The following is a 15,122-nucleotide window of genomic DNA, read 5'->3' on the forward strand; positions in this document are numbered from 1 at the left end:
TTGGGGGGAACCATTGTAATCACCATCATCACTAACCACTGTCATGTCATGGATTGGGGGGAACCATTGGATATACCATCATCACTAACCACTGTCATGTCATGGATTGGGGGGAACCATTGTAATCACCATCATCACTAACCACTGTCATGTCATGGATTGGGGGGAACCATTGTAATCACCATCACTAACCACTGTCATGTCATGGATTGGGGGGAACCATTGGATATACCATCATCACTAACCACTGTCATGTCATGGATTGGGGGGAACCATTGGATATACCATCATCACTAACCACTGTCATGTCATGGATTGGGGGGGGGGCATTGTAATCACCATCATCACTAACCACTGTCATGTCATGGATTGGGGGGGAACCATTGGATATACCATCATCACTAACCACTGTCATGTCATGGATTGGGGGGAACCATTGGATATACCATCATCACTAACCACTGTCATGTCATGGATTGGGGGGAACCATTGGATATACCATCATCACTAACCACTGTCATGTCATGGATTGGGGGGAACCATTGGATATACCATCATCACTAACCACTGTCAGGTCATGGATTGGGGGGAACCATTGTAATCACCATCATCACTAACCACTGTCATGTCATGGATTGGGGGGAACCATTGTAATCACCATCATCACTAACCACTGTCAGGTCATGGATTGGGGGGAACCATTGTAATCACCATCATCACTAACCACTGTCAGGTCATGGATTGGGGGGGGGGGCATTGTAATCACCATCATCACTAACCACTGTCATGTCATGGATTGGGGGGGGGCATTGTAATCACCATCATCACTAACCACTGTCATGTCATGGATTGGGGGGAACCATTGTAATCACCATCATCACTAACCACTGTCATGTCATGGATTGGGGGGGAACCATTGTAATCACCATCATCACTAACCACTGTCAGGTCATGGATTGGGGGGGGACCATTGTAATCACCATCATCACTAACCACTGTCAGGTCATGGATTGGGGGGGAACCATTGGATATACCACCATCACTAACCACTGTCATGTCATGGATTGGGGGGGAACCATTTCAGCTCGTTCTCTATTCCCTCGATTCCAATCTTTTATCAGAGAAAATGAAAAATGACTCTCTGTAATAGCAGCCAGTAGCCTGAGTGATTGGCTGGTCAGAGTCTATACACACCTGCCTGCAGGTGAACATCACACGGGTCCAAAGGGGGGGGCGCATACTCCACCCCGCACCCTGAAGACGTCTTCCACGAATTACCAAACAACTGTGGCGTGCTCTCCGGAACTCCAGCTGGAGAACTGCATGGGGAGAGGACGCAACGATGATGTCACTGCAGAACACAACCGCTGACCGCTGACCACTACACACACACACACTACATACATGAACACAAAAACACTACTACATACACTGCACACACTACACCCATATACACACACACACACACACACACTACATACATAAACACAAAAACACTACTACATACACTGCACACACTACACCCATATACACACACACACACTACATACATAAACACAAAACACTACTACATACACTGCACACACTACACCCATATACACACACACACACTACATACATGAACACAAAAACACTACTACATACACTGCACACACTACACCCATATACACACACACACACACACACTACATACATAAACACAAAAACACTACTACATACACTGCACACACTACACCCATATACACACACACACACTACATACATAAACACAAAAACACTACTACATACACTGCACACACTACACCCATATACACACACACACACACACACTACATACATAAACAAAAACACTACTACATACACTGCACACACTACACACACACACACACACGGACTACATACATGAACACAAAAACACTACTACATACACTGCACACACTACACCCATATACACACACTACACCCATATACACACACACACACACTACACCCATATACACACACACACTACATACATGAACACAAAAACACTACTACATACACTGCACACACTACACCCATACACACACACACACACACTACATACATGAACACAAAAACACTACTACATACACTGCACACACTACACCCATATACACACACACACACACTACATACATGAACACAAAAACACTACTACATACACTGCACACACTACACCCATATACACACACACACACACACTACATACATAAACACAAAAACACTACTACATACACTGCACACACTACACCCATATACACACACACACACACACTACATACATAAACACAAAAACACTACTACATACACTGCACACACTACACACACACACACGGACTACATACATGAACACAAAAACACTACTACATACACTGCACCCATATACACACACACACACTACACCCATATACACACACTACACCTATATACACACACACTACATACATAAACACAAAAACACTACTACATACACTGCACACACTACACACACACACACACACACACTACATACATGAACACAAAAACACTACTACATACACTGCACACACTACACCCATATACACACACACACACACTACATACATAAACACAAAAACACTACTACATACACTGCACACACTACACACACACACACGGACTACATACATGAACACAAAAACACTACTACATACACTGCACCCATATACACACACACACACTACACCCATATACACACACTACACCTATATACACACACACTACATACATAAACACAAAAACACTACTACATACACTGCACACACTACACACACACACACACACACACTACATACATGAACACAAAAACACTACTACATACACTGCACACACTACACCCATACACACACACACACACTACATACATAAACACAAAAACACTACTACATACACTGCACACACTACACACACACACACACACACACTACATACATGAACACAAAAACACTACTACATACACTGCACACACTACACCCATACACACACACACACACACTACATACATGAACACAAAAACACTACTACATACACTGCACACACTACACCCATATACACACACACACACACTACATACATGAACACAAAAACACTACTACATACACTGCACACACTACACCCATATACACACACACACACGGACTACATACATGAACACAAAAACACTACTACATACACTGCACACACTACACCCATATACACACACACACACACACTACATACATAAACACAAAAACACTACTACATACACTGCACACACTACACACACACACACGGACTACATACATGAACACAAAAACACTACTACATACACTGCACCCATATACACACACACACACTACACCCATATACACACACTACACCTATATACACACACACTACATACATAAACACAAAAACACTACTACATACACTGCACACACTACACACACACACACACACACACACGGACTACATACATGAACACAAAAACACTACTACATACACTGCACACACTACACCCATATACACACACACACACTACATACATGAACACAAAAACACTACTACATACACTGCACACACTACACCCATATACACACACACACACACTACATACATGAACACAAAAACACTGCTACATACACTGCACACACTACACCCATATACACACACACACACACACACACACTACATACATAAACACAAAAACACTACTACATACACTGCACACACTACACACACACACACACGGACTACATACATGAACACAAAAACACTACTACATACACTGCACACACTACACCCATATACACACACACACACACACACTACATACATAAACACAAAAACACTACTACATACACTGCACACACTACACCCATATACACACACACACACACACACTACATACATAAACACAAAAACACTACTACATACACTGCACACACTACACCCATATACACACACACACACACACACTACATACATAAACACAAAAACACTACTACATACACTGCACACACTACACCCATATACACACACACACACACACACACACAACATACATAAACACAAAAACACTACTACATAGACTGCACACACTACACACACACACACACACGGACTACATACATGAACACAAAAACACTACTACATACACTGCACACACTACACCCATATACACACACACACACACTACATACATGAACACAAAAACACTACTACATACACTGCACACACTACACCCATACACACACACACACACTACATACATAAACACAAAAACACTACTACATACACTGCACACACTACACACACACACACACGGACTACATACATGAACACAAAAACACTACTACATACACTGCACACACTACACCCATATACACACACACACACACTACATACATAAACACAAAAACACTACTACATACACTGCACACACTACACCCATACACACACACACACACACACACTACATACATAAACACAAAAACACTACTACATACACTGCACACACTACACCCATATACACACACACACACACACACTACATACATAAACACAAAAACACTACTACATACACTGCACACACTACACACACACACACACACGGACTACATACATGAACACAAAAACACTACTACATACACTGCACACACTACACCCATATACACACACTACACCCATATACACACACACACACTACACCCATATACACACACACACTACATACATGAACACAAAAACACTACTACATACACTGCACACACTACACCCATACACACACACACACACACTACATACATGAACACAAAAACACTACTACATACACTGCACACACTACACCCATATACACACACACACACACACTACATACATAAACACAAAAACACTGCTACATACACTGCACCCATATACACACACACACTACACCCATATACACACACTACACCTATATACACACACACTACATACATAAACACAAAAACACTACTACATACACTGCACACACTACACACACACACACACACGGACTACATACATGAACACAAAAACACTACTACATACACTGCACACACTACACCCATATACACACACACACACACTACATACATGAACACAAAAACACTACTACATACACTGCACACACTACACCCATATACACACACACACACACTACATACATGAACACAAAAACACTGCTACATACACTGCACACACTACACCCATATACACACACACACACACACACACACTACATACATGAACACAAAAACACTACTACATACACTGCACACACTACAACCATATATACACACACACACACACTACACCCATATATACACACACACACTACACCCATATACACACACACACACACTACACCCATATACACACACTACACCCATATACACACACACACACACACACACACACTACATACATGAACACAAAAACACTACTACATACACTGCACACACTACAACCATATATATACACACACACACTACACCCATATATACACACACACACTACACCCATATACACACACACACACACTACACCCATATACACACACTACACCCATATACACACACACACACACACACACTACATACATGAACACAAAAACACTACTACATACACTGCACACACTACACCCATATACACACACACACACACACTACATACATGAACACAAACACACTACTACATACACTGCACACACTACACCCATATACACACACACACACACACACTACATACATGAACACAAAAACACTGCTACATACACTGCACACACTACACCCATATACACACACACACACACACACACACTACACCCATATACACACACACACACAACATACATGAACACAAAAACACTACTACACACACTGCACACACTACAACCATATATACACACACACACTACACCCATATACACACACACACACTACACCCATATATACACACACACACACTACACCCATATACACACACACACACTACACCCATATACACACACTACACCCATATACACACACACACACACTACATACATGAACACAAAAACACTACTACATACACTGCACACACTACACCCATATACACACACACACACACACTACACCCATATACACACACACACACAGTACACCCATATATACACACACACTACACCCATATACACAAACTACACCCATATACACACACACACACACTACATACATGAACACAAAAACACTACTACATACACTGCACACACTACACCCATATACACACACACACACACACACTACATACATGAACACAAAAACACTACTACATACACTGCACACACTACACCCATATATACACACACACACACTACACCCATATACACACATACACACTACACCCATACACACACACACTACACCCATATACACACACTACACCCATATACACACACACTACTTACATGAACACAAAAACACTACTACATACACTGCACACACTACACGCACTACACCCATATACACACACATACACTACATACATAAACACACACACACACACACACACACACACACTACACCCATATATACACACACACTACACCCATATACACACACACATACACTACACCCATATACACACACTACACCCATATATACACACACACACTACATCCATATACACACATACACACACACTACACCCATATATACACACACACACACTACACCCATATACACACATACACTACATACATACACACACACACACACACTACACCCATATACACACATACACTACACACATACACACACACACTACACCCATACACACACACACTACACCCATACACACACACACACTACACCCATACACACACACTACACCCATATACACACACACTACACCCATATACACACACACACTACATCCATATACACACACACACACTACACCCATATATACACACACTACACCCATACACACACACACACTACACCCATATACACACACACACTACACCCATATACACACACACACACTACACCCATACACACACACACATACACACACACTACACCCATATACACACACACACACACACACACTACACCCATACACACACACACACACACTACACCAATATACACACACACACACACAATACACCCATATATACACACACACACACACTACACCCATATACACACACACACACACACACACACACACACTACACCCATATATACACACACACACACACACACACACACACTACACCCATATATACTGTGACAGAGTGTCTGGAGAAGTGGTAGATGGGTGTATGTATGCCCAAAATTTATCATGTCTGTTATATAAAAAGCAACCAGGAAAATAGAGTGTTAGATTAGGTGTGCACGGAGCCTTATAAAAGGCCAGGACAGCAGACACACCTGCCTCTCAGCCTGGTCAGGTCATCTGCTAAGAACCTGTGAGAACCATACAAGTGGTAGGTACAATATCTGTTATGTGCGGTGCCCGGTATTAGGCTGGCACCTGGTTAGAGAGGTGTCCTGCTGTATAGTTAGTGCCCGGTATTAGGCTGGCACCTGGTTAGAGAGGTGTCCTGCTGTATAGTTAGTGCCCAGTATTAGGCTGGCACCTTGTTAGAGAGGTGTCCTGCTGTATAGTTAGTGCCCGGTATTAGGCTGGCACCTGGTTAGAGAGGTGTCCTGCTGTATAGTTAGTGCCCGGTATTAGGCTGGCACCTGGTTAGAGAGGTGTCCTGCTGTGTAGTTAGTGCCCAGTATTAGGCTGGCACCTGGTTAGAGAGGTGTCCTGCTGTATAGTTAGTGCCCGGTATAAGGCTGGCACCTGGTTAGAGAGGTATCCTGCTGTATAGTTAGTGCCAGGTATTAGGCTGGCACCTGGTTAGAGAGGTGTCCTGCTGTTTATTTAGTGCCCAGTATTAGGCTGGCACCTGGTTAGAGAGGTATCCTGCTGTGTAGTTAGTGCCCGGTATTAGGCTGGCACCTGGTTAGAGAGGTGTCCTGCTGTATAGTTAGTGCCCGGTATTAGGCTGGCACCTGGTTAGAGAGGTGTCCTGCTGTATAGTTAGTGCCCGGTATTAGGCTGGCACCTGGTTAGAGAGGTGTCCTGCTGTATAGTTAGTGCCCGGTATTAGGCTGGAACCTGGTTAGAGAGGTGTCCTGCTGTATAGTTAGTGCCCAGTATTAGGCTGGCACCTTGTTAGAGAGGTGTCCTGCTGTATAGTTAGTGCCCGGTATTAGGCTGGCACCTGGTTAGAGAGGTGTCCTGCTGTATAGTTAGTGCCCGGTATTAGGCTGGCACCTGGTTAGAGAGGTGTCCTGCTGTGTAGTTAGTGCCCAGTATTAGGCTGGCACCTGGTTAGAGAGGTGTCCTGCTGTATAGTTAGTGCCCGGTATTAGGCTGGCACCTGGTTAGAGAGGTATCCTGCTGTATAGTTAGTGCCAGGTATTAGGCTGGCACCTGGTTAGAGAGGTGTCCTGCTGTTTATTTAGTGCCCAGTATTAGGCTGGCACCTGGTTAGAGAGGTATCCTGCTGTGTAGTTAGTGCCCGGTATTAGGCTGGCACCTGGTTTGAGAGGTGTCCTGCTGTATAGTTAGTGCCCGGTATTAGGCTGGCACCTGGTTAGAGAGGTGTCCTGCTGTATAGTTAGTGCCCGGTATTAGGCTGGCACCTGGTTAGAGAGGTGTCCTGCTGTATAGTTAGTGCCCGGTATTATGCTGGCACCTGGTTAGAGAGGTGTCCTGCTGTATAGTTAGTGCCCAGTATTAGGCTGGCACCTTGTTAGAGAGGTGTCCTGCTGTATAGTTAGTGCCCGGTATTAGGCTGGCACCTGGTTAGAGAGGTGTCCTGCTGTATAGTTAGTGCCCGGTATTAGGCTGGCACCTGGTTAGAGAGGTGTCCTGCTGTGTAGTTAGTGCCCAGTATTAGGCTGGCACCTGGTTAGAGAGGTGTCCTGCTGTATAGTTAGTGCCCGGTATAAGGCTGGCACCTGGTTAGAGAGGTATCCTGCTGTATAGTTAGTGCCAGGTATTAGGCTGGCACCTGGTTAGAGAGGTGTCCTGCTGTTTATTTAGTGCCCAGTATTAGGCTGGCACCTGGTTAGAGAGGTATCCTGCTGTGTAGTTAGTGCCCGGTATTAGGCTGGCACCTGGTTAGAGAGGTGTCCTGCTGTATAGTTAGTGCCCGGTATTAGGCTGGCACCTGGTTAGAGAGGTGTCCTGCTGTATAGTTAGTGCCCGGTATTAGGCTGGCACCTGGTTAGAGGTGTCCTGCTGTATAGTTAGTGCCCGGTATTAGGCTGGCACCTGGTTAGAGAGGTGTCCTGCTGTATAGTTAGTGCCCGGTATTAGGCTGGCACCTGGTTAGAGAGGTGTCCTGCTGTATAGTTAGTGCCCGGTATTAGGCTGGCACCTTGTTAGAGAGGTGTCCTGCTGTATAGTTAGTGCCCGGTATTAGGCTGGCACCTGGTTAGAGGTATCCTGCTGTATAGTTAGTGCCCGGTATAAGGCTGGCACCTGGTTAGAGAGGTATCCTGCTGTATAGTTAGTGCCCGGTATTAGGCTGGCACCTGGTTAGAGAGGTGTCCTGCTGTATAGTTAGTGCCCGGTATAAGGCTGGCACCTGGTTAGAGAGGTGTCCTACTGTATAGTTAGTGCATAGTATTAGACTGGCACCTTGTTAGAGAGGTGTCCTACTGTATAGTTAGTGCATAGTATTAGACTGGCACCTTGTTAGAGAGGTGTCCTGCTGTATAGTTAGTGCATAGTATTAGGCTGGCACCTTGTTAGAGAGGTGTCCTGCTGTATAGTTAGTGCATAGTATTAGGCTGGCACCTTGTTAGAGAGGTGTCCTGCTGTATAGTTAGTGCCCGGTATTAGGCTGGCACCTGGTTAGAGAGGTGTCCTGCTGTATAGTTAGTGCCCGGTATTAGGCTGGCACCTGGTTAGAGAGGTGTCCTGCTGTATAGTTAGTGCCCGGTATAAGGCTGGCACCTGGTTAGAGAGGTGTCCTGCTGTATAGTTAGTGCCCGGTATTAGGCTGGCACCTGGTTAGAGAGGGATCCTGCTGTGTAGTTAGTGCCCGGTATTAGGCTGGCACCTGGTTAGAGAGGTGTCCTGCTGTATAGTTAGTGCCCGGTATTAGGCTGGCACCTTGTTAGAGAGGTATCCTGCTGTATAGTAAGTGCCCGGTATTAGGCCGGCACCTGGTTAGAGAGGTGTCCTGCTGTATAGTTAGTGCCCGGTATTAGGCTGGCACCTGGTTAGAGAGGTGTCCTGCTGTATAGTTAGTGCCCGGTATAAGGCTGGCACCTGGTTAGAGAGGTGTCCTGCTGTATAGTTAGTGCCCGGTATTAGGATGGCACCTGGTTAGAGAGGTATCCTGCTGTATAGTTAGTGCCCGGTATTAGGCTGGCACCTGGTTAGAGAGGTGTCCTGCTGTATAGTTAGTGCCCGGTATTAGGCTGGCACCTTGTTAGAGGTGTCCTGCGGTATAGTTAGTGCCCGGTATTAGGCTGGCACCTGGTTAGAGAGGTATCCTGCTGTATAGTTAGTGCCCGGTATTAGGCTGGCACCTTGTTAGAGAGGTGTCCTGCTGTATAGTTAGTGCCCAGTATTAGGCTGGCACCTGGTTAGAGAGGTGTCCTGCTGTATAGTTAGTGCCCGGTATTAGGCTGGCACCTGGTTAGAGGTGTCCTGCTGTATAGTTAGTGCCCGGTATTAGGCTGGCACCTGGTTAGAGGTATCCTGCTGTATAGTTAGTGCCCGGTATTAGGCTGGCACCTGGTTAGAGAGGTGTCCTGCTGTATAGTTAGTGCCCGGTATTAGGCTGGCACCTGGTTAGAGAGGTGTCCTGCTGTATAGTTAGTGCCCGGTATAAGGCTGGTACCTGGTTAGAGAGGTGTCCTGCTGTATAGTTAGTGCCCGGTATTAGGCTGGCACCTGGTTAGAGAGGTATCCTGCTGTATAGTTAGTGCCCGGTATAAGGCTGGTACCTGGTTAGAGAGGTGTCCTGCTGTATAGTTAGTGCCCGGTATAAGGCTGGCACCTGGTTAGAGAGGTGTCCTGCTGTATAGTTAGTGCCCGGTATTAGGCTGGCACCTGGTTAGAGAGGTATCCTGCTGTATAGTTAGTGCCCGGTATTAGGCTGGTACCTGGTTAGAGATGTGTCCTGCTGTATAGTTAGTGCCCAGTATTAGGCTGGCACCTGGTTAGAGAGGTGTCCTGCTGTGTAGTTAGTGCCCGGTATAAGGCTGGCACCTGGTTAGAGAGGTGTCCTGCTGTATAGTTAGTGCCCGGTATAAGGCTGGCACCGGGTTAGAGAGGTGTCCTGCTGTATAGTTAGTGCCCGGTATTAGGCTGGCACCTTGTTAGAGAGGTGTCCTGCTGTATAGTTAGTGCCCGGTATTAAGCTGGCACCTGGATAGAGGTGTCCTGCTGTATAGTTAGTGCCCGGTATTAGGCTGGCACCTTGTTAGAGAGGTGTCCTGCTGTGTAGTTAGTGCCCGGTATTAGGCTGGCACCTTGTTAGAGAGGTGTCCTGCTGTATAGTTAGTGCCCGGTATTAGGCTGGCACCTGGTTAGAGAGGTGTCCTGCTGTATAGTTAGTGCCCGGTATTAGGCTGGCACCTGGATAGAGGTGTCCTGCTGTATAGTTAGTGCCCGGTATTAGGCTGGCACCTTGTTAGAGAGGTGTCCTGCTGTATAGTTAGTGCCCGGTATTAGGCTGGTACCTGGTTAGAGAGGTGTCCTGCTGTATAGTTAGTGCCCGGTATTAGGCTGGCACCTGGTTAGAGAGGTGTCCTGCTGTATAGTTAGTGCCCGGTATAAGGCTGGTACCTGGTTAGAGAGGTGTCCTGCTGTATAGTTAGTGCCCGGTATTAGGCTGGTACCTGGTTAGAGAGGTGTCCTGCTGTATAGTTAGTGCCCGGTATTAGGCTGGCACCTGGTTAGAGAGGTGTCCTGCTGTATAGTTAGTGCCCGGTATAAGGCTGGTACCTGGTTAGAGAGGTGTCCTGCTGTTTATTTAGTGCCCGGTATTAGGCTGGCACCTGGTTAGAGAGGTATCCTGCTGTATAGTTAGTGCCCGGTATAAGGCTGGTACCTAATTAGAGAGGTGTCCTGCTGTATAGTTAGTGCCCGGTATAAGGCTGGCACCTGGTTAGAGAGGTGTCCTGCTGTATAGTTAGTGCCCGGTATTAGGCTGGCACCTGGTTAGAGAGGTATCCTGCTGTATAGTTAGTGCCCAGTATTAGGCTGGCACCTGGTTAGAGAGGTGTCCTGCTGTGTAGTTAGTGCCCGGTATAAGGCTGGCACCTGGTTAGAGAGGTGTCCTGCTGTATAGTTAGTGCCCGGTATAAGGCTGGCACCTGGTTAGAGAGGTGTCCTGCTGTATAGTTAGTGCCCAGTATTAGGCTGGCACCTTGTTAGAGAGGTGTCCTGCTGTATAGTTAGTGCCCGGTATTAGGCTGGCACCTGGTTAGAGAGGTGTCCTGCTGTATAGTTAGTGCCCGGTATTAGGCTGGCACCTTGTTAGAGAGGTGTCCTGCTGTATAGTTAGTGCCCGGTATTAGGCTGGCACCTGGTTAGAGAGGTGTCCTGCTGTATAGTTAGTGCCCGGTATTAGGCTGGCACCTGGATAGAGGTGTCCTGCTGTATAGTTAGTGCCCGGTATTAGGCTGGCACCTGGTTAGAGAGGTATCCTGCTGTATAGTTAGTGCCCGGTATTAGGCTGGCACCTGGATAGAGGTGTCCTGCTGTATAGTTAGTGCCCGGTATTAGGCTGGCACCTGGTTAGAGAGGTGTCCTGCTGTATAGTTAGTGCCCGGTATTAGGCTGGCACCTTGTTAGAGAGGTATCCTGCTGTATAGTTAGTGCCCAGTATTAGGCTGGCACCTGGTTAGAGAGGTATCCTGCTGTATAGTTAGTGCCCAGTATTAGGCTGGCACCTGGTTAGAGAGGTGTCCTGCTGTTTATTTAGTGCCGGACAGGCAGAGGATTTTGTTTGTGTTATGTTATTTCTGTACCACAATCTCTAAATAAAACTGGCTGAGGTCAGTGGAACAAACTCCTGTGTTCCGTGTGCCTGTCAAAGTGTGCCCGTCTACCCAGGAGACGACTAACCTGCTACCTAATCCCTCACAATACACACACACACTACATACACAAACACAAAAACACCCAATACATACACTACACACTACACCCATATACACAGTACAATCACATACTACACCCATATACACAGTACAATCACACTACACCTATATACACACACAGTACAATCACACTACACCTATATACACACACAGTACAATCACATACTACACCCATATACACAGTACAATCACACTACACCTATATACACACACAGTACAATCACACTACACCTATATACACACACAGTACAATCATACACATTACACCCACATACACTACACACGACACCCATATACACAGTACAATCACATACTACACGCACACACACAGTACAATCACACACACTACACCCATATACACCATAGAGACAGTAGATGGTCAACACGCAAGACACAAGGTCCCTTGAATTAGAGTGCGGTGTTCCTGTTTTGGCTGTATGCCACTCAGAGCGCGTGACAATAGTCCCTGGACCCGAGGGCATCCAACAGAAGACAAATAGATTTTCTCCAGCTCTCTAAAATTTAAACTTTTATTTGATGTTTAAAAGGCCGACGCGTTTCAGGCTTACTCGCCCTTAATCATGGCTCTAGACAACATGAAACACAGTATGTTAGAAACACACATATATCCACATATACAGACCACATTAGTGACAACACACTGATTAAAGAGAAAAAACACACAAAATAAGAAATCTATATATATATGAATGACATGCAAAAAGAAAAAAGAAATGAATAATGTTAAAATATGCAATGTCATGTGTGGGTAGCGAGAGGTACCAGAATCTGAAAATCTCCAAGATAAAGAGAAAAGAGACAATGTATGAAATGAAAGGTGCGGCCCTAGAGAGACAAAGGGACACAATGTGTATTGTACCATGAAGTATGGCCGAGCATGTAATGTGTCCGCTCTATCCATGCAAAGTGCTGGCTCCCCTAACTGCAAATATATTATTATTATGTGTATGGGGAATACAGTAACCATGCAGGACACCCCAAATTAAAGCACACGCATAGGATGCACCCCAAATGTAGCAGTTAAGGCTAAAAAAGCCAGTCTGTATGTGTTCTAATGTCCCGGAGCGTATGTATATGTGGGCTTACATAGTCGTCAGGAAGGAGAATTAAAGGAAATCTCTGGTATGCATCCCTGTCATCAAGTCCTAAATAAAGGGCAAAGGGCGACTGTCTAGACAAGAAAGAGATCACAGCGACCGTATATAGAATGCTATAAAACACCTGATACTCTATGAAAATTAATCATGATGTAATAAACTTACCACTATCCATGCCCCACATTGGTGAAAATGTATAGACAGCGTGGCGAGAGTAGCCACGCCACAATGGCTGCTGGCCCGCCTAAGTGCTGCTTAAATAACTGCATATGGGGGCGGGAAAGAGACCGGGGCAAATAAGGTGACGTCATGTCTCCCGCATGCTCTACCGCTCTACACATACCATGGGGCGTTCCACCGTGGAGCGCACTCTAAAGCCGAGGTCAGTTTCCGGGTCATGTGACTGCTCATGTGACTCGGATAGTGAAACGCCAGACGTACTAGACAAAGGAATAATGTTTGGAGTAAATGTAAATAACATGTATTATGTATTTGTATCGGTATGGACATGTGCTGGGATCTGTGCCTATTGTGTATAGTCAGGAATGGAAAAGGAGAACAAGAGAAGTAGTGAGTGCACAAGATTTCAATGAGAAAAACGGAGATCATTTATAATGTTTAACCCTTTGGTGTCCTGGTGTCTAGCCTGAATATCCATTCAGCTGCTTTTTTTAGTAAAGTTCTTCTCCAGTCACCTCCTCTGGTTGGTCTATCACATAACACTCTAAGGACTTGGTGTCTCCGCTCTGCTGAGTAATGAAATGTTTAGCAGCTCCGGATAGTTGGACACTAT

General features: G+C 45.4%; 1 protein-coding gene across 1 annotated transcript in view; it reads right to left on the reverse strand.

Annotated features, from left to right (window-relative positions):
• OTOG (otogelin) overlaps positions 1-15,122 on the reverse strand; it is a 230,428-nt gene that overhangs the window by 127,255 nt on the left and 88,051 nt on the right. The window contains exon 18 of the mRNA XM_069967756.1: positions 1,195-1,319. Coding sequence (XP_069823857.1) covers positions 1,195-1,319 — 125 coding nt within the window. The remainder of the gene's footprint in view (positions 1-1,194; positions 1,320-15,122) is intronic.

This window comes from Dendropsophus ebraccatus, chromosome 4 (genome assembly GCF_027789765.1).
Source record: "Dendropsophus ebraccatus isolate aDenEbr1 chromosome 4, aDenEbr1.pat, whole genome shotgun sequence".
Taxonomy (NCBI): Eukaryota; Metazoa; Chordata; class Amphibia; order Anura; family Hylidae; genus Dendropsophus; species Dendropsophus ebraccatus.